A 21,576-nucleotide genomic window follows, 5' to 3' on the forward strand; every position below is an offset into this window, starting at 1 on the left:
CTACTGGTGTTGGCCAGAGGGGCCAATGGCGCAATATGGCATCCTCGCTTCTGTCAGTCTGCCCCAGGGCAGCTGTGGCTACAACTGTAGCTTGCCTCCACCAGTGTGTGAATGTGAGAGTGACTGAATAGTGGCATTGTAAAACACTTTGGGTGCCTTGAAAAGTGCTATATAAATCCATTGTTATTTAATTCAATTTTATTCATGAACTGACCCTTCATGACAATAGCATGAACTACAGGAAAAACTAGGCAAAAGCTCATGAAATGCAGTATATTCATGGAGGAGAAATGCTCAATGTGCAGCCTCTCCAGCTCCAGGGTTATCCTGTTTTTTTCTTCTCATCATTGTCATTGCCTACCCATGCACATCACAAAATTGCAGCAAACTGTGTACATAATAATATTCACATCATCAAATGGGCGATTAATTGAATGTCATGTGGTGTGGTCTAAGCCTATCAAAGAACCGGATGAGAAATATCATGTTAGCTAGAAGTCAGAAACAGGATTTAAACCTTTAAGCTTCAATTAAAATGTGACAGTGGAGCTGTCTGCTTGTTGAAGTAACTGAAAGAGTTTTTCTCCTCCTTTATATAATTGATTTGTGGCCATTAATGGAAGATTTTGTAGGTTTCCATGAGTGGATTGTGAAATGAGAATCGATGATTAATCTTTGATGAGTGTGTCAACCTTTACCAGACAGCCTGCTGGGCTCATACTTTTGCACTACAGGAACTTTAGTCATATCAAATTTGAACACTGTGGTATGTTCACAGGACTTTAATCTCTCTTTACATTTTTTGGTTAATCTAAGATGTGCTGTAGTATGAACCACAGTTGTGCTGAATAAGACCTTCACAGGATCACCAGTGTGACCACCAAGGCCAGCATTACACAAGTGTGAGATAAACATCTGCCATCAACGATGATAAGATTGCACAGGCTCTTGGTCTCACCCAGTGGAAGGATTTGAGAGAAACTGTATTAAGTAATTATTATAACTAGTGTAGAATTTAGAGCCTGTTGGAGTGCCTGTGTTATCTAATTTAGCAAAAGTTTGTAAAATTTCCTGGTTACTTTAAGCTTTTGTTAAAGCCCACTTGTTAAAAATCACAGTCCTAGTGGGTGTCTTGTTTTTCGAAAGCCAAAACCTCCTTGGTGGACAACTGAAAATGTCAATACATAGGAAACCCCCTGAATCTGGTTGAGTAAGAAAAATAATTAAGTTACCCATCATTACTTACTACTAATTATCTTGGACATTTGTACTTGTTTTTAACCAGATATTTAACTCTTAGTTAAGTTCCTCAGGTTGTAAAGCATGGCCTTTTTAAAGACCTTTTGGTGAAGTCTGAATTGTAGTCTCAGTTTTCCACCCAGTATAGGTGCTGCTATAGCCCATCTGCTTTAAGGTTGCTGTTCATTCAGAGATGCTCTTCTGCATACCTCAGCTGTAACAAGTAGTTATTTGAGTTTCTATTGCAATCTTATCAGCTGAAAGCATTTCTATCTAGAGAAGCGCCATTCACTGGATATTTGTTCTCCTTCAGACCATTGTCTGTAAACCATAGAAATGTTTGTATAGGAAAATTACAGGATATCAGCTTTTTCTGAAATATTCAGACAAGCCCTTCTTCTTTTGGCTGCTCCCTTTGGGTTCTCACAGCTGATCACCTGTCTCCTTCTCACCCTGTTTCTTATATCCTCCTCTATCCTTCCTACCCTCTGTATGTCCACCTTCACTACATCAGTGAAGCTCCTCTGAGGTGTCCCTCTTTTCCTCCTGCCTGGCAGCTCCAAATTCCAAATGTTTAGTCCAGTATATCTAGCAGCCCTCATCTTCACATGTGCAAACCATCTCACGCTTGCTTCTCTAACTTTGTCTCCAAAATGCTCAACATGAGTCTTTTAGTCAGCTGTTGCTGTTATGTGATTGGCTGATTAAATATCTGCGCTAACGAGCAGCTGTACCTAATAAAGTGGTCGGCGTTGCTTTTAGGTGCGTTAATTACTGTGGTGCTTCGGTCAGCAGGGGCGCTGTGCCGCTTCAGGTACAGGGGGCGCGTCTGCAAAGGGAAGCGGGTTTCAATTTCAAACCCAAATAGTCCGAGGGACGAGCCAGCGGCTTGTGGGAAAGCGCTAATACGAGATAGTTACACTACCGCGTTTAGTCATAGCAACTGTAACACTATTCAGACCACATCTGTATATTTGCCCCACGTCGTGGTAAAAGTGCGTTACCCGCCGTGTCTCCGCTCTAGTTTTCCGCGGGTTGATTTTATTCTGGATAACAAACCGTCGCCTGCCTGGCTTGCTTGCTGCAGGTGTTTTTGACCACTACGGATAGTTTACCACATTAGTTACACACGCACATATTTACATCTTACATTTTCAACATGCCGAGGTCCAACAGGCAAAAGGAATACAAACCCGGAGATCTTGTGTTTGCTAAGATGAAGGGCTATCCACACTGGCCTGCAAGGGTAAGTAAGCGCTCGTCGTTGAATATCTCATTTCCAGCGTAGGGGTTTGGTTTTCATCTCGTTGCGCCTTAGCCGCTCGGTTCCAATCACTTGTTTACCTGCGAGGCCTGTAACAGCCGCTAGCTCCACGAGTTAGCCTAGCGCGGCGGTGCCGACCATCCACATACATACAGCTAGCCTACTGTAAACCACTGCGAATTTCTTTCTGGAGATTCACCCCTTTAACCTCCCGGGCTAACAAAATATTAATGTTTTTGCCAGTTGCTCTTTGCCGCCTTTAGTGTGCTGGTCTTTTTCGTCCCTAGGGGCCTTGTAAGGCTAACTTTGAGCTGTAACGGTCAAAACCAGCACTGTGGTAACACAGCATTGATTACTAGTTAACGGTCATGTCGTACGCAGCGTTAACGTGTGCTTCGCTGCAACGGTGGGCTGCTACTAAGCCACTTTGTGAGTTAGCAGCTCGCTAAATATAAGTTCAAACTGCCCCCCTTTCTTTTTAACTGTTGCTTTACAGACTAATGGCTACTTGTGAAGCCAAATGCTGTGGTACTTTGTAAACACGCCTGCCCAAACGTTTCGAGAGATAGCAACTCGTAAAGTCGAAATTAGTTCCATTACGTTAAAAAAAATGCTCCATGGTAATAAAAATAGTCACGTAAGACTATAACGTAATGTCTAACTGGCACTGCGGTCGGCATTTTCCTTGTCATTCAAAAGAAAAAAGTGAGAAAATGAAGGGAAAAGCTGCTCTTGGAGCATTTTTAAGTCATGCTTTATACCAAATAAATAAAAAAGATGATTACTGCAACCAATACGTTAGTTCTGTGCATGCTGTATTACAGCTGAAGCAGGGAAATGTGAAAGCGAAGCAGCATGTAATCCCATCAGCCACATCTGCCTTGTGCAGTTGAAAAGGAAAACTTAGATTGCAGTTTTCAGTCAGTGTTTCTGCCCTTTGGTGTTGCAGCCATTCATAAAAGTCAACTAAATATGTCTACCTGCTTTAAAAAAAAAATCACTGTTCATTCATTTAAAGAATAAATATATAAAAAGAAATGCTCTATAATCTGCACTACACCACCTAGTATCTGTTTTGATCTCTGCATCTTCCCTCCTTTTTCTCGGTCTTATCACCCCTGTCTCATGTCAACAGCCCTGCCCCACCTATCCTGACACAGTAGTCCTATCTGGGGATGCCAAAAGGCCTGTGTGGCAGAGGCAGAGCCACGCCACGATTGTCTATCATAAGAGTGATTACCTGTGCCGCTGCGTAGTGCTGTGCTAATTTAAAAGCATGTAAAAAAATTGGCATGTCCGAGCCAAACACTGTGCTGAAAGATGGTAAACAGTAAAACTTTCACCAGGGAGTTTGTGGGTGCATCAAGGTGTGTAATATATTTCAAAAACTGTTTGTTATTTAGTACTGTACAAGAATTTGCAGGTCTTTGAACCTAATTTAGCTTTACTGTTTAAACTGTTTGTTCATAATGAATTATTTGGAGTATTTATCCAGGATCTAACCTAAAGGCATCATTTGCACAAGTTTTCCACTCTTATATACGGTGCATTATTTTATGATGAAATACATTTGTGTAGTAGTATTACTATTGTTTGTATTTGTGGTTTTATAGAGAAATGACCTAACTCTTTTGCCTATTGTTTAACTTTAGAATAATTTTAGTATTTATTAAAGTATTGAGTTGGTTTTTTACCAGCTTTCCTTTTAAAACAACTGTGTTGCTAATTCACAGATTGACGAGTTACCCGAAGGAGCTGTAAAGTCGCCTTCAAACAAGTACCAAGTGTTCTTTTTTGGAACACATGAGACGTGAGTATTTTCCCATTAATGTTGTCACTTTTTAATTTTTTTCACGTGGATGCAAAATGGGAAGAAACTTGGATCACTTGTCAAAACTTTTTTTAAAAAAGGGGTGTGTACATATTTTATTTTAAAAAAGTAATAACTGACTGTTGTAGGGCCTTCCTGGGGGCCAAGGATTTGTCCCCATATGATGAATGCAAGGAGAAGTTTGGAAAAGCAAACAAGAGGAAAGGATTTGCTGAGGGACTCTGGGAGATTGAGAACAACCCCACGGTCACGCATGAAGGCTACGAGGTAAGTAGATATGAAGGCCACTGAGGTTAGATTTACACTGTGTTGATTGATGTATCCTATTTTAGCTTGAACACCTGCTGATTCATACCAGTGATTATCACACTTCAGCTCATCTAATTGTAGCCAATTTGGTGATTATCGACTTTATAGCCCACAAATCCAGTGACTTTGTGAACAAGGGTTTGCCAGTTGTGACCTGTAAGTGCGCCTTTGGCTCTCCCGCCAAAGGCGCACCTCTGTCTGCTCTGCCCAATGAGTGGCAAAGACGAGCAAGCAGCAGCACAAGTTGTGGTTTGTGGTTTGTACTGTGTGAGAGAATATTGAAAGGGGGAAATAGCATAAGCGGGATGTTTTTCTAAACTGGCTTGAAACATAAAGAGCTGGTTTGATTCTACACCACCGCCTGTTCAGCGGCCACATTTGCTGCTTTGTTTTGGTTTGCTGAATTTATTTTCAACATGTAAACAGTTTCCAGAAGTAATTTGGGAAGAAGGACTGCTACAGAGTTGGGTGAGAGCAAAGATTATTATAAGTAACTAAAGCCAAACTAAAAGTGGGTGTGAAAAAATATCATAAATGAAAAGTGAAACAATGTTATGTGCATAATTACTGAAATAGCTTTGTACAGAGAAAATATCTTTTAATTTTAATCTGAAATATGTCCTCTCAGCAAGCACAAACAGGCTCTGGTGCAACTGTTCGTTGAGACTGGAATGTCTCAGGGATTTTTAATATTGTGTATTACTGTGGTGTTTTAAACCTATTAAATTTCACAATCTGACAAATACCCAAATACACCCATGCTATAGTAAACTAAAACTAGCACTGAAAGTAATAAAAAAGAACTGCTAAAATTAAACAATAAAACTAAACAGCAACTAAATCTTATTGAAAATGAACTGAAACCACATTGAGTTGAAAGCACAACTGAAAATACAAATAAAGAATACAAAACTGTAATGACTCTGATCAGAGCACACTCTGCTGGACAAACTATGTAATGTAACCATTTATCAGTTTCAACGCTCACTCAGCTGTTTATCTGGAAGTTTAACCTCTACTACGTCACTAGTGATACTGTCACACCTCGCCATTGATGGGTAGATCTAGATTTAGTTTCCCCATGTTTCACTAATGTGCAACTCTTTGCCTGTAGTCATCGAAGAAGGACAACACATCAGAAGGAGCAGGGGATACGGGCAGTTCAGAAAAAGCAGATGCAGAAGGCAGTAGTGACGAGGATGAAGGAGCCCTGGTCATTGACGAGAAAAATGAGAGGGGAGGAACCAAACGAAAAGCAGAGGAGTCCACAGAGGTGAGGTTAAACCTGACTCACAGTCCAAGTTCACTGTAAAGCCGTCTGATGCTTATCAAACTTTTAATAGACCTCTCCGAAGCGGCCAAAGGATTCAGAAGCGGAAGGTGATTCTAAAGTAGACGGCAACCAGTCTAACGTGGAGCCCAAGCTCAACGATGTGGCTGGACCCAAGGCGACTGCTCCTAGTGAGTCGAAACCAGAGGCCCAGGAAAATGCTCCAGCAGGGGGCCAGCAAACAGCAGAGAAGGTAAAACCCTCTTATTCGTTTTGGTTACCTGGGAAACATCCCTTAAAATGGACTCGTGGTGAGTTTGCTTTTTCATAAGAGAGGAAAAATACATGCATATTCACATCAAAAAGTGGGGCAGGTGCTCGGCCAAGAAAATGTGTCAGCAGTTCAATTTTACCTGAACATACCTGGCCTTCATCAGACCATCTGAATCAAAATAAATGAACAACGAAAAAACAAAGTAGAATACTAATAATTCAACAAGTTTGTCTGTTTTGGCAGGTGTTTAATGGACAAAGATGGAAACTTTTCTGAAGCCACCAAAACACCAGCAAAACTAGAAGCCATTCCACATGAAAACGTAGCTGTTTCCATATGTTGTGGCCTTTTGTCCACATGTAAACGCTGTTATATAGCAGTAAAAGCCAGTTTCTGCATTTACACGTGGACAAGGAAGAAGTCAACATGTGCCTTCTTCCTCATTTTACGTACTTTTGAAAGTATTGGAACACTGTTCAGGTGTTTTCAGTCCAACTGCCATGAGTGCATAAAGTCAATGTCCTAGTCATGCAGTCTGCTTTTGCAAACATTTGTTAAAGAATGGCTCATTCTAAAGATATCACTGAATTAGTGTGGTACTGTAATAGGATGTCACTATTTCAACAAGTCAATTTGTGAAATTTCCTCCTCTCTGGATATTCTGCAATCAACTGTAAGTTGTATAAGTGCAAAGTGAAAGTGTTTAAGAATCACAGCAGCTAAGTCATGTGAAGATGGAGAGCAGATTGCTGAATGTGGAGTGCATAAAACGCTCTGCTGATTCACTAACTTCAGAGATTAAACCTCCTCTGGCGTTAACATCAGCACAAAACCTGTGCACTGGGAGCTTTGTTGCCCAGAAGCTGCTGTAAGTTTACTGTTTTGGTGGAACAGCACTTTTGTCCATATAGTGTATTGTTGTTTTGGGGGGTTTTGTTTGTTTTTTAAACATGTGGACAAGTTCTGAAACTTCTGAAAATTAGTTAAGGAAACTGTCTACACACAAAAAAATTATTAATGTAAAAAGCCAGTGCTTACATCATGTATTTTAAATAAACTTGATGTATCAGTAATATAAAAAGTACATTCCCCACGTCTTTTTGAATTTCAGGCGGTGGATGAAAATAAAATGAAATAAATTCTTTAATTGCTTTTCCCTCTTGTTCCCACAGCCTGCGACAGACAGCGCTTAACATCGACTCAGAAGAAAACCACGAACCTTTGACGCTTTTCTCTGGAATTTAAGCATCAACACAATTACCTGCAGGATGCCAGATTTCAGCCGTTTAATTAATAAGAGAATTTTAAAACAAACAAATAAATTAAAAAAAACAAAACAACCTAAATGTTTGTATTGAGAGACAAACAAATACTCATTTGCCATTTTTTGGGATATCATATATCCCAGAAAGAAAAAGTTTGCTAATCTGATTTCAAAACAATTGAATTGAGCACTTTAGGGCTCATTTATAAATGGGATTTTGGTGTGTATATATTTTTTATTTCTAAGTGCAATTACAACGACTGAATGCTAGGTGTCAAAACATTTTTCAGCTTAGAGGGGATAAACACTGAATATATGGTAAATTTAAGAAACAAACAAACATTAAAATCACAAGGAAAAAACCATTTATTTGACAAATGCTCCCATTTGATGGTTTTAAAAAGTAGATATTGTACAGGCGATAGAACAAATTTTCATCAATGCTCTTAGCTTAAGTTCATAATTTTACTGCTTCCATTTGTATCACCTAGCTTTTCAGCCTCATTTAAATCATTTATTCATTCATTCGAAACATGATTGAATATTCAGAGGTTTTTTGTTTGTTTGTTTGTGGTTTTTTTTTTTCCTGCCCCCATTAATCGTCGTCTGTTTTGCCCTACAACATTTGTTGTTTCGGTGTGTATGCTTGATTGCGAGTGACCAAAGTACGTGATTCATTTCACAGGAACCCATATGTAGAATTAATTATGTAAACCCCTTTTGAGAAAAGCAAATTTAGGATTTAAGCCCCTCTGCTACTCAGTTTAGGCCTCAGTCATGCAGGCCTAGAAACCAGTTGGCAACTATCTGGCAACCACTTAAATGTGTATTCCCAATCACTTGGTGAGAAGTTGCTGGCAGTTGCAAGGTGAAACTGATTGCAAAGAAATATACGGAGCTGCACTGAAAACCTGCTTTGCGTGCTCTCAAGTTGCTGTACTTGTGTAGAAGATGCCGACTTGTCTGCAGACATTTGTCACCTAGTTGCGTAGCTGTAGTAAAACACAACTCAGAAACTGAGACTGTTCCCCAAAGATGTTGGGTGCAAACTTGTATTCTGAAGTCGGAACGTTCTTTATTTCCTGTTTGTGTCAAACTTTCAAAAAGTTTCACTTCCGCAGAACCATTAGTTGGCAAGTGTTTGCAGACAACTCGGTGTCTCCCTCCCAAACTACAGTAGACTGTGGTAATCTGCTAGTAACCAAATTAATCACAAGGAGGGATTAATTGTAATTCTAACAGATCTAGAATTAGTGACTAAGCCCATGAACATAAGAGTCAAGAAAGAAAGCTGTTCAATGGGACCAGAAGTCTATTTATAATTACAGTTCAGATAGAATGCAGATTTAGGGCACTTCCACGTTAGCTTCATCCATGTCTTTTACTGATATGAGCTAGCAACAACCGCTCGCCAAATGGTCAGAGAGTGCACGTTTCTTCTTGGTGACCGGAGGTTGCTTGGTAGTTACCGACTTGTCCGTAGGCCTGTGTGACTGAGGCCTTACGTAAGGAGACATTCCTGAGTGATGTTCTGTCTGAGCAGAATCTTTAAACTTTAGCATCAGGTTTCCCAAACATCGATTTATTCTAGTGGCAGACTTGGAAAAAATTTTAGAAAAAAATGCTGGTGTAGGCTTAATCCTTATCTGGGGAAATTGAGCCTTAAAGGTAATGTGGAGCAGTGGTAATGACTGCAAGGGAAAGGTTGTTGGCATCACCCCTCCATGTGGAAATTATCTGGAAAAGTCTTCTAAAACTCAGTTTCATGTTGTGATTTCATGTTTAGCTTACAGTAGTTCCACTGTTGCTTGAAGCTGTTGAAAAAAAAAAACTTGTGTTCAGAAATGTATTCTCAACACCTTTGAAACGAGTCGCTGATCTGGACTACACAAAGTGAGATTCATTGAAAGAAACAAGAAACTGAATATGGGTAAATACAGAGAGTGAACCTTTTGTAAATCTTCAGTTTATGACTTTCTTTTCTTGGTTTCCCACCCTCTTAACTGGAATACTAATCTGTTTTACTTCAGTGGTCTTATTATTTTGACTGTGAAACAAAGTTGTGACGTGTTTTATTCCAACATCTGTTTAGACGACATGTTCAGAATATGGTGTTATTTTCCACTGTAACAGTATCCCAAGGGGTTCGGGCCCTTTCACCCACGCCATTTGGATGTCATCGTCATCGCTTCAGTGTTCTTTCATGTAATTAGCAGCGTTAGCTGATAGTTTATCACACTATGAACTTTTAAGGGAAAGCTCAGCTCTGAATGTTGTGTCGAAGATGGCCACCTTCCTATCGTCACACCGCTGATTTAAAAACCTTAAAATGGTCAAAGGCCGGATCTGGAGGTTATTCAAAAGTTTAATTTGGAATTAAAGTGTAAAACTTTGTTTTGTTGTTGTTGTTGTTTTTTTTTGGGGGGGGGGTTAGCCTTCTGTTACCTTTGGAAGCTGCCATTCATCTTAATCTGCTGCTTTGTTTACTATTGTAGTTGCCAGACCATTTAATAAACATGTTGATTACAAAAAAACACTTGTTTCTGCCTTACTTAAACTAATCTAGGGTATCAGCTTTCTGGAAAGAACCCAAAACAGTCACATTAGTTGTTGTGTTTGGTTTTAACGATCAGGATTGTCTATTTTTATTGAGTCAGTACAGTGCCTGCTGAAAACCAAGTATTATGTGGGATCTGTTGCTCTAAATCGAGCTCAGAGCATGGGAAAGGCTACCGTAACTTTACAGAACAACTAAAATTAATTATTTCACATCTAATTATTGTCTCTGATTTAAAAAAAAATGCAGGAAATTAACAATGGAACGTGTTTTGTGTCTCTATGCAGCTGCCACAAATAATTTGCTGCTTACGCAGAGCCTCTCTGTGCGGTTCGGCCCCAAAGGCTGTGGTAGCTGAACTAGTTTTGTTGTTACGTAACATGTCCTGACAGCTCTAAGTTTGCTGTGGGGTTAGGTTAAGCACAAGTTGTTTTAACTACTGTATTAGGGCGTAGTCAGTTTCAACCGTGGGCTGAAACTGATTTTGGAATGCGATGTGGTGTCTGTTCATCCGGCTCTCTAGATTAATGACTGTGTCTGTGCTTACACAGATTAGCTTTATTGTCTGTCTTTGTAACCCAGAAAGGTAAAAATCCATCTTTCGCTTGCAGCAAACATGGATGTTTACCAAAATCCAAGGTCAAGGACAAACAGTCACATGTATGATTGCAGGTTTTCATAAATGACAGCCTCCTCTCGTGCTTAAATATCACTCGTGCTTGTCACAGTGACATAGCAGCGAGGCTTGTAATCACGGCCTGCATCTGCCTCAGTGGGTGGCCTTGAAATTAAATATTTCCACACTGAGCCATTCAGGTTTTACACATAACCTTTTGGAATCCGCAAAAATGTAGTAGCAAATCCATACACCCACCAACCACTTCATTAGGTACACCTTGCTAGCACCAGGTTGGACCAACTTTTGCCTTCAGAGCTGCTTTAATTCTTCGTGGTATTAATTCAATGAGGTGCTGGAAGCATTCCTCAGCTGCTCATCCATGATGTGAATCTCCCCTTCTACCAGTGTTCAGGAAAGTGGTCTGAGATTATTTGAATGTTGTGAGATGGTGCATTAAGCTGCTGTGGTTGTAATAAGTGGTTATTTGAATTACTGTTTCCCATCAGCTCAAAGCAGTATAGCTGTTCTTTTCTTTGCTGCTCACTGGATATTTTCTTGTTTCTTGTTTACAGATGGTTGTGTGTGAAAATCTCAACAGATCAGCAGCTTCTGAAATACTCAGACCAACAGTTGTGCTATGTTCAAAGTCAGTAAAATCACCTTATTTCTTCATTCTGCTGCTCAGTTTGAATTTCAACCGGTCATCTTGACCATGTCTACATGTCTAAATGAGTTGCTGCATATCAAGCCAGGTCCAGACGATCTGTATTCAATGAACACTTAAACAGGTGCACTATTGAAGAAGCTGGAATTGTTGAAAATGGCATTCATTCAAAAAGATTTTTTAAGTTTGTCTTAGACACATTTGCCTTACTTAATTTTAAAACGTTTCCTCTTGGTGTTATATTTTATTTAAAAATGTAATAAAATATTGCGTTCTTTATTGAGTCACTCTTAGTATTGTATGGCTTGAATATACTGAGCAGCAGCTGCAGCAGTGTGAAGGTCATCTTGCCCAAAGCAGCCTGCTCTGCCTGCATACTGCCCACATATCGGTCAATTTAGCAACTGCGCATGCGTGAGGCCTGTTGCGACCCTCCTGTCCAGTAGGTGGCGCTACCGGTAGGTTCCTGTAGGTGTCAGCTCCGCTACATGTGTCATTGACATCAACAGAGGGTAAGTGATTTCTGCATGACGTTCTTTTATTGTATTTTAATACATCTACTTTTAGGGTTGTACTTAAAAAAAATTAGGCAGCAGTCTCATATGTGAAATGTTTGTGTGTACGTAAACGGCGGCGAGTTAGCCGCTCTAGGCTAACGTTATTGATAGCATAATTCATATTAGCCTAGCTTGCGTTGCTCCTGTGTATGGCTGCCAGCCTCTTGGAAAAAAACCCTCAGCACCCTTGTTTGACTTGCAGCACAATGAGGCTGACCGCTCTGCTGTCGATGGCAGCCAGGGTCATTGTGCCCAAAGATTACCGTTACGGCACCAACAGGCCGTGGACAGCCGCTGCTAAAAGGTTAAATCCACCGGGGAAGAGGAGGAGGAAGGTGTTTGTTGAGCCGATAGCGCCAGAGGAGTGGTCTGTGCTCAAAGGGGACACGGTGAGAAAACATTTTTTGGGACTCAGCTGTCAAGCTTTCATCTGACTCATATTGTGCAAATATTTTTCTTTATATTGATAGGTTTATATTGTCTAATATTCAGTGTTTGGTGTAAAGCTTTCCAAAGTTTCACCCCACAATTGAGTGCTAATAGAAAAGCACAATATAAGAAGCAGTCCACTCACCATTTATATTCCCCCGTTGTTCTAAAACCAAGAAGAAACAGAGCTTTGCAATACATAGTAGAAAAAAACTATACAAGGCAACCGATAATGAGGATAATATTAAAATTAAGTCCAGTATGTGTTCATGTGATTTATCTGTATGTTGATAAAGTTTTAATCTGTAATACAGCTAATGCTAATAATGTTGTAATTACTTTGGTGTAGCCACAACTGATAGAGTCAGGAGAAGTAACATACATCTGTTGTAAACATGCATGAAAACTAATTTAGGAAAATTCAGTCAACGAATTGGTAAAGTAACAAAAAAGTATATTCATTTTATTTAAAGTAGTAAATGTCCTACATAGAGTTTAAATGTTTGCTTTTGATTTCTCAGGTTGAGATTCGGAAAGGCAATGACAAGGGAAAGCAGGGGAAAGTTATCCAAGTCTTCAGACGCAGAAACTGGGTCATCCTGGAGGGACTGAACACAGTAAGGAAGTGTTGTTTATTTTTTTTAATTTGTTTATTGAGAAATGCGCATTATAGATTTTGCTTTTGAAATGTAAGTTACATGCCTTTTATTGAGTGAGCATTGTGTAAGTGTTGGGAGAAGATGAAAGGCTATCTGTTTTCCTACAAAAAATTTTCAGCATACACTTGAACTGTCCTGGACATGATTACATTACAGATTTTTTCATTTCCCCCAAAATTATATTAGCTGTTCCATTTCTTTTTTAGCTCTTTTAAAAATGCTTCATACTTATCTCGTTGCTCCACCAGGTGGAGCCAGATGTCTGGGATGTGGGTGGTCAGGGTGTAGCTGCAGACAAAGCACACCATTGAGAGCCTTTTGGCATTCATCTGTTTGCATTTTGTGCCTTTTAAATGGGAGAACTGTGAACTTTTTTTTCCCATCGTAGCATCACAGGTATATTGGAAAAACTGCAGATTACCGTGGGACGTACATTGCCAGTGAGGCTCCCATCCTGGTCCGTGATGTTGCCCTCGTTGACCCCTCAGACAGGTATGCTGAACTCTGCCTCAGTCCTAACATCTGTTGCTATGCTTATGCAGAACCTTAAACTAGATGGACCACGGGTTAGTTCTCAGTCTTAGTTTGGCTCCTTAAAAAAAACAAATAAATAAATAGTTAATTTTTGTAACTGTAAGTGTTAAAACTTACAGCTGTAATAGATTTTAACATAAGATTTTCTAGTGAAAAAACAGCAATCTGTAATCTCTGTGCATCTGTACAATATTCTTTTCCTTTACAGCACCATTAAAATAATTGTGATAACACAGCAATCTAAAGTCAAAAAATAGTTCACCTTTTCTTTTTCTTTTTCCTTTTCCATTTAAATGCTCCTGCTCTTTGGCATCTTTCCAGACCAGTTTTAACTTACTGATCTCGATCTTACAGGAAACCCACTGAGGTCGAGTGGAGGTTCACAGAAGAGGGTGAGAGAGTCCGAGTGTCGCTCAGGACGGGGAGAATCATCCCGAAACCAGTTGTGGAGCGACGAGATGGCATTGTGCCGCAGCAGTGGAAAGGTAAGAGTCTGTGTGTAAATTTCAGTAGCCATTTTATTTCAGGGGTTGCTTAGAGTCGTCACATTAAGACCAGCTGTTGTTTATTTTTCCGCCTGTTCAGACTTCTGTTTTTAAGTGATCCAGTTTGACTGTTTTGAAGTGGAAGAAATATTTCTTTCTAAACTTGAACGCACATAGGCAGGACTGTTTTTGCTAGTGCAGAACCAGCACACTATTTATTTCAAGTTCTTCTTGTGTGAAACTAAAAGTCTTCTGTTTGTCCAACAAAGTGATAGAAGTGTCTGATGATTGAAAAAATAGTTGGTGTCAATTGAAACGATGCATTCTGCTTTCACAGATGGACCTAAAGATACCAGTCCCGAAGATGCTCTTGAAAAGACATACATACCATCTCTGAAAACCCTGGAGGAGGAGGTCATGGAGAAACTCGGTATCCAGGAGAACAGGAGGCACCGAACGTCCTACTGGTACTGACCAGACAAATCAGAGACACTTAGCCTCCCCTTTGTGCTGACCAGTTTTCACAGGAGCTCTGGACATACCTTGTTCTGGAGTTGAGCAGAAGGTCAGGTCAAACAGAGACTGTGAAGATACCAAGTGGAGGCTGTACGGACTCTTAACAAACTGCTGCACCATGAAAATGATTAGGAAAATGATCCGTAAACAATATGAGGAAGTGAAGTCAGACTGCAGTTCACTTAGGTGTCACTTTGTTTCTTTATAGTGTTGTGAATAAATGTCAGACTAAAGTGTTTGCATTTTCATGTGGAAAATCACAATCACGGGGTGCAAAGTTTAAAGATTTCATACAAAAAAACCCCAATGATCCTTGTTGCCCATTTTAAGTTTGTGTCAAACTTGTTTGGATACAAACCTATGAGGTAATAATATTGGTGTGTGACTAAAAATCAGTTTATGCAGATTTTCAGCAGTCTAAGCTAATGATTAGCCAATCGGCATCATGGGTGGGACAACTGATGTTGTCGAGCTTAAATGAAGGATGAGTGATAACAGAAGCACTATCAGAGATTTACAGTTAACAAACAGTCAGGTGAGTAAACAACACTGAGACACTTGAGATTGATAACGTGCGGCACGGGTGAATCTCAGACAGAGAGACACACAATAAGATAATGCAAGTCAACTTCTGCGGATGTGTATTTCTGTACTGATCTCTTGCGGTAAATGTCACAGAGTCACAGGGTCAGCTTCCTGTTTCAACAGAAAACTCTGTCTGGTGAAATATGTGAACATAAGTATAGCATAACATTTGAAGCATAATCAAATAAAACATTAAAAACTCCCTGACAAGCACAGACAGTAGAAAGGGAATTCTTGCAGCAATTTGCTGAAACGTGCAAACATACATGAAAATGCAGTGCATAAGACACAGTTTGTACAATTCTAACAAGCTCGAGTCAATGTTTGGTGCGACTTCCTTTATTCTTCAACACAGCCTGTTCTCCAAACTTCTTGAAGGACATTCAAAGCTCTTCTTTGGGTGTTGGCTGCCTTTTGTTCTGCTCTCTGTCAAAATGATCCCACACATCTTCAGTAATTTGCGGGTCCGGATTCCAGGGGAGGCCGAACCACGACTGATAGCGAAAGTTTATCTATCGAGGTATGCTTTTGCTGCATTGGGTTTGTGTTTGGGTCCCTTTCGACAGTCACTGTTGTCCTGCTCTTCTGACGTCCTCCATACACATTGATTTGAACCAAAACCTTTCATTTCCTAAGACCTGTTGCCATTGATTTTCGGTCCAGTTCTTGTGTAAGTTGAGATACCTCAGCCTTTTCTTTTCTTGCCGTTTCCCTTCTATCTGGTGAGGCTTCAGTGAACAATAGATTGATAAATTGAATGGCCAAGAGGTAAGTTGTTTATTTGTACAGACCACAATAGTTGGATCCCTTGAGTCAGATGCCTTTTTATCCTTGAATGATTCATAGGTCAGTGTTAAGTAGCTCAACAACCAAAAAAAACCACTTCTCTGAAAATAATTAGATACAAGGACTGAACTGAAAATGAGGGAAAAATCAGCCAAGGTCCAAAGAAAAACATTGAAAGACCTTTGGAAAGCCTGGAGAACTGTTTCTCAAGACCACTTTTAAAAATGTCAAGAAAATCTGGCTACCTAAAAGAAGAAACAATGGGCAGTTGAAGCACTTTTCTTTGCTCCCCTCTTACATGATTATGCTGACATGGCTACAGAACACAAATCCCCTCCTTCATGGAAATGGCTAAAGTCATCACCTGAACATTTGGCACTGGTGCAAATTTCTATTATTTGCCAATAAAAATCTTTGAAACTTCTTAAATGGTTATGAATGCTCTTGACTATATCATAGAAAGAATAATATAAATGGAAACCAAAGCAGCTTATTGTAAGAAACACATTTTCTGCCACTGCTAAAACATCTGGCTCTGACTGTAGAGTCATTAACAGACTGGAGATGGAAACGCAAACCTTTTGCTCTTAAAAGCACAAAAAATTAGGTAGATAATTAGTATCTAAAGCTTATTTATCATTTCAACTAAAAAGTGTTACATAAGCTTGAACAGGAGCCTTGCATTAGGAGAACAGCAGTGCTCGTTCACAGTCTACATACAGTCTAATGTCAGAGAAGCGACAGTACTCTGGCTTTTGGCAGCATTAATAATGGTGGTGGTTACAGCCTGCTTGGATGATTCGTGAGGCTGAAAATAGCCATATTATTTTACAGAAGCCCAGACACAGAGCTCTCCAAAACTGAAAACCTTCAGACAAATGAGTCTGTCTTTCCAAAGTGTCTGGACAACCATGTGGAGAAAGAAATGGCTCGTCAGGAGCCAACATGGACTGGGTAGTCTCAACAAAGTCCTCACTCACCTCATTTGACATTTTATGCACTGGCACTGTGTCACACCTGCGTTGTGTATCATATTTTTTCATGTTTCAATTATGACCTCATTCGCGAACAACTGTAGAAACTGACAAAGGCAGAAAAAAAGCTTTGAAACATCTATTACAGGGCTGCAGGAAGGTAAAAAGCACCTTACATTTATCACTTTACCAGTCTGTAAATCTATCCTTCTTTTGCATTAGACATCCCAGTTTCTTCACTACTTACCTATCAATATACTGGTTAAATTACCCCAATCGTGCTTAATCACATATACATGGTTTTAATTTGGTTATTTGTGATGTGGTTTAAGATGTTTAGCTAGCTTTTTTCTTCCTTAACCTCTCAGCTTATTACTACATAGGATTTGCCTCTTGCTGTAATGCTTTAACTGTAAGCTTAATTTGTTTATTACTAAAGCATTTCTGGCCCAACTGATGAGAAGGAGCAAAAACTTCATAGTACGTTGTTTTCTTAGCTACACTTTACACTTAGTACTTTCAAGATTAGGCTCAAAACGTTACTTTTTCAATTGGCAAATTAATGATGATTCATTTAATAAATAATGACACACTGTTCTCACCTTCATAAGCTGCTTTTATAGGTTTAAAGTATTGGTATCTGCAATACTTGGTATCGGATCAATATCAAAATCTGCAGTATCACACAGCACTAAATTTGGCTTCCCATCATTGCCCCTGGTTCCTTTTCCTGTTAAAAGGAAGTTTTTCCTTCCCGCTGTCGCCAAGTGCTTGCTCATAGGAGTGCGTTTCATTGTTGGGGTTTCCTTCTAATATTCTTGAGAATTTACCTTATACTATAAAGTGCTTTGAGGCAACTGTTGTTGTGAATTGGCATTATATACGTTTAATTATTTGAACTCAATTGAAACGGCTTGTTTCAGACACTACATGAACTGAAGTGTTGCACCAAGATTATTTTGAGCTGTGAATCATGCAATGGTGCTCTCCAAGAGTCCAAGAGGAAAAATATGGAGCTGGAATATATGATAATAGTATAATAGGCCCCATTAAAAGAGCAGTCAGCCCAAACAAAAACAGTTACTTCAGTAAAAAATATCTTAGCATTGCTATAAATATCCAGAATTATCCTTATGAATAAAATCAGCTCTAGTTTTATCACTGATATATAAGTTTGGCAGCTTATGAAGCAAACGCAGTCTCTTTTTCCTCACTGGTTAACCACACATATTGATTTACTAAAAGACCAACTCGACTTGCTTCCAGATCTCCAGCTGGCGAAGCAACTAGCGTCACTGCCAGGCATTGAAACAAAAAAAAAACGATGTGTCACAGATAATATAATTGCATCAAAATTTCACAGTGGCTCTCTATACCCTAATTTTTGGTCAGTGCAGTCAACATCATGCAGAAAGCATGGCAAGTTGATGGTTTGGCCAGTTTGCGGGATGAGTGCAGCAGTTTTCCCAGACTCGTCCCTCCTGAACCGGTTTGCCTCTGCCGCTCTGCATCCAAGAGGGAATAAAAGCAACCAGTCAGCGGAAACTGGGTTTTGAGGTTTTTTTTCTTTATGGGAGGAAAAATGATTCAAAGACTCGTCGTCTTTCCTGTCATTTCATGAGTGTTGCACAGATTTTGCTCTGCAACTGCAGCAAGGTGAAGTAGAACCTCTATGCTGCTCCATTTGTCTGAACATTTTCCATTTACACTCACAAAAGCACATTTTTATGGGAATCTTAACTTCTGCAGGGGAGGGTTTTTTTTGTCCATCTTATAATTTGTGGTAAATTGACAGCTATGCTGGCAACCCAGTTAAATGAAACCACTGACATGACTCAAGCAGAATTAAAACTACTTTAAATAAACTGCATGGTGGGCTCTGTGTTTTAGCTGAGTCACCCTTGCTGCTGAGCAACTTAAACGAATTAATCCCACCTGGTGGTGCAGGCTGTATATGAAAGAGTCACGTTCACCATCAGAGGTGTTACTGTTTGGCAGTCTAACAGGTCAGATTACATTAAAAGTGTCCAAAATGTGTCTTAAGCTTATAGATGCTGTAGCAGTTGGGCACAAGCTGGTTAAAAATTTGTTTCCCAGAAAGATTTGTAACAGCTCAAACATCTGAAGACACTTTAAAACTAAATTTAAGTGCTGCTCTTGACTCAGTTGATGATCTAAGCTCAGCTACAATGTAATGATAGTGTCTAATTACAGGCTGGTTGTTTGAAGGCTGCTGGAAAATGTTAACGTTAGCTTGTATGCAGGTCTGAGGCATGGCACACATGCATGTTTAACTATGTTTGGTCTAATTTAGCTGGCTCCCAGTGGATTTTTGTGCATGAACTCAATATGTCACAATTAAGAGATGAAAAAGTCGGCAAAACACAGCTCTTCCTTCTCGTCTTGGGCTTTAATTTTCTCATCCATGCTTTGCTTTTAAGATGTTATGCTCATGTTAGCTGGGTCATTTAAATACCGACCTTTAGTTCACAGAAAAAGCAGCTGCATATGTTTTATTTAGATAGCAAAACAGCATCTCAGCACATTCAACATGTTCTAGGAAATGTTCCTGCAGTTAAACGTATTTCATCTATGCAGAGATGCCAGTTAAAATGTTTAAAGGTAATCTAAAGTAAACATCCCCCTCCAAATTCGTGTTGCAAGAAGATTTTTTTAGTATATGAGAGCCTAAAGAAATCATTTGTTACCTCTTTAACTCCTTGTCTGAATTCAGTGTAGTCTACGTGGGAGTGGTGTAGACTGAAGCTCACTCTGTTACTAACATTACATTATTAACCATCTGACGAGGCTCTGGGATCAGTGGTGGAAGAAGTAATTTCATCCTGTTGCTAAGTAAAAGTATCCAATAACAATGCTAACTCCTGCCAGTTTTCAGTGTTTATTGTTATTATTGATATTATTATTATAGGTAGAGAAGAATTGAAATCCTTTTGCTTGTTCAGATGTGGCAAATTTTACTTATATATATGAGTAGGTTTCACTTGTATGAGAATGTACATTTTGTAAAGTAGTCATTTGTTTTGTGTGTAAAATCTAAAAACTGATGTAGGAAACATATATATGGACACAAACACACACACAAAAAGAATAATAACCTTTAAATGTGTCATTTAAATGTTCTAATGCTGTCTAGAAACTGTGCTATTTTGGGCTGTCTCAGACAAAAGAAATCTGATGTGGAAAAAATTGTGATTATTCCTTAGTCATGGTTTCAGGACATGAGGTCATGTGAAGAAAGTTTTAGGACTAAACTGCACCCTTACTGCCTACATGGGAATTAGTAAGGTTAGCAGCAGACAGATACTGCTAATCAAATGCATTTACCATGCAATACTCAGAGAAACCCCAAGATCTACATCTCAGACTCTACAGGCCTAGGTTAGCATGTTAAATTTTAAAGTTAATGACAGCACAATTATAAAAAGACTGAAGCCTCTTCCAAGCATAGTTTAGGTTTGCAAAGTTCCATCTGAACAAACCGCAAGACTTCTGGAACAATATCCTTTGGACAGGTGATATTGAAGTGGAGATGTTTGGGCATTCACAGCACCGCATTTGGTTAAAACCAAACACAATATCACCACAAACCCTTAAACCAAACTCCAAGCACGGTGGTGGAGGCATAATGATTTGGGCTTGTTTTGCAGGACCTGGGCATCTTGCAGTCATTCAGCTGGCCATGAATTCCTCTGTATACCAAAGTATTTTATAGCCAAATGTGAGGCCACCTGTCCGACAGCTAACACTTGACCGAAACTGGGTCATGTAACAAGATAATGTTTCAAAGCACAGCAGCAAGTCTGCAACAGCTTCAAATCTTCAGGACTGAAAACACATTAAAGTTCTGTTTAGAAACAGCAACCCGATCAATTGAGGATCCACTCCGTGCTAAATCTAAATAACTTCATGAATATATTTCTAAAACAATTTTTAAATTGATTTTGTTTTCTTCAGCTATTGGTAAGTCCTTGTTTTGAGTATTCATCAATGAACTGCATACTTAAAACTTTGTTACAAGTAATGGCTGTCGAAAACCTAGTGAAATATAACATTCTTTGCCCACGCCCTGCCTCCATCTTCATTTCATGATTGTGTCACATTTGCCTTGACTCAGAGTGAGTCTCACTGCCTCAGCTCAGCCGCAGGTTTGCTGTATGTAGGATGGATTTCAGAACCTTAAGTGCCAAAGAGCTCAATGACAGACACTCATAGGTGTAAGTGTGACCGCTGTCTGTTCTCCGGGCTTTGACATTTCCTTCCCAGACAGTCCCGCTGTTATCTGAGTGTGAGATTCCTCAGGTGTGCAGCATCGACCGCTGCTGCCGAATCACAGTATGACCACTACAAAGCATCATTCACTCCCGCTGCAGAGTGCACAAGTACGCTCTAACCGTTGCTCCTTTCATCTGTGTGTGTCTGTTGCGTATTTCATTAACAGATGTTGTAGAACATTGCTGAAAATACACATTGAGAGCATCAAGCTTTAACTTTTCCACTTTGTCACATTTTACTGACTGAGATGAGCCAGTGCACACCCCACAAATGGCAGGACCAAAGCCTGATTGTGTGGTTCTCAGTGACGTTCGGTCTATAGTGTTTCTGCTGGTTTGTGCGAAATGAAGAATAGAAAAACAGTTTTTAAATATACAACATTAAAGCACAATATTAGCTGAAACCTCCTGCAGAACCAGGCTGAAGGAAGTGCAGCCATCTGCTGCTTCATGCTAAGGGTGAGGGGA

General features: G+C 39.6%; 2 protein-coding genes across 2 annotated transcripts; both read left to right on the forward strand.

The window, feature by feature from the left end:
- Positions 1-1,994: 1,994 nt before the first annotated feature.
- On the forward strand, positions 1,995-9,985 carry LOC102199102 (heparin binding growth factor). Its single transcript, XM_005740614.2, has 6 exons — positions 1,995-2,485; positions 4,237-4,313; positions 4,463-4,601; positions 5,758-5,916; positions 5,987-6,166; positions 7,360-9,985. Exons 1-6 carry the CDS (start codon positions 2,399-2,401, stop codon positions 7,378-7,380), a joined length of 663 nt encoding a protein of 220 aa, XP_005740671.1. The 5' UTR covers positions 1,995-2,398; the 3' UTR covers positions 7,381-9,985.
- A 1,703-nt stretch (positions 9,986-11,688) lies between these two features.
- On the forward strand, positions 11,689-15,269 carry mrpl24 (mitochondrial ribosomal protein L24). Its single transcript, XM_005740615.1, has 6 exons — positions 11,689-11,803; positions 12,051-12,237; positions 12,799-12,894; positions 13,325-13,428; positions 13,825-13,955; positions 14,293-15,269. The coding sequence occupies exons 2-6, from the start codon at positions 12,055-12,057 to the stop codon at positions 14,427-14,429; spliced, it is 651 nt and encodes a 216-aa protein (XP_005740672.1). The 5' UTR covers positions 11,689-11,803; positions 12,051-12,054; the 3' UTR covers positions 14,430-15,269.
- Positions 15,270-21,576: the final 6,307 nt, after the last annotated feature.

Source organism: Pundamilia nyererei, unplaced genomic scaffold (genome assembly GCF_000239375.1).
Source record: "Pundamilia nyererei isolate P.nyererei 1_Seehausen unplaced genomic scaffold, PunNye1.0 scaffold00102, whole genome shotgun sequence".
Taxonomy (NCBI): Eukaryota; Metazoa; Chordata; class Actinopteri; order Cichliformes; family Cichlidae; genus Pundamilia; species Pundamilia nyererei.

Bases quoted from the DNA above. Each gene is read 5' to 3' on its own strand.
- mrpl24 (XM_005740615.1), top strand. From the start codon at position 12,055: ATGAGGCTGACCGCTCTGCTGTCGATGGCAGCCAGGGTCATTGTGCCC. The intron at 12,238-12,798 runs GTGAGAAAACAT...TTGATTTCTCAG, and splicing joins CTGTGCTCAAAGGGGACACG to GTTGAGATTCGGAAAGGCAA. The intron at 13,956-14,292 runs GTAAGAGTCTGT...CTGCTTTCACAG, and splicing joins TGTGCCGCAGCAGTGGAAAG to ATGGACCTAAAGATACCAGT.
- LOC102199102 (XM_005740614.2), top strand. From the start codon at position 2,399: ATGCCGAGGTCCAACAGGCAAAAGGAATACAAACCCGGAGATCTTGTG. The intron at 5,917-5,986 runs GTGAGGTTAAAC...AACTTTTAATAG, and splicing joins AAGCAGAGGAGTCCACAGAG to ACCTCTCCGAAGCGGCCAAA. The intron at 6,167-7,359 runs GTAAAACCCTCT...TTGTTCCCACAG, and splicing joins GCCAGCAAACAGCAGAGAAG to CCTGCGACAGACAGCGCTTA.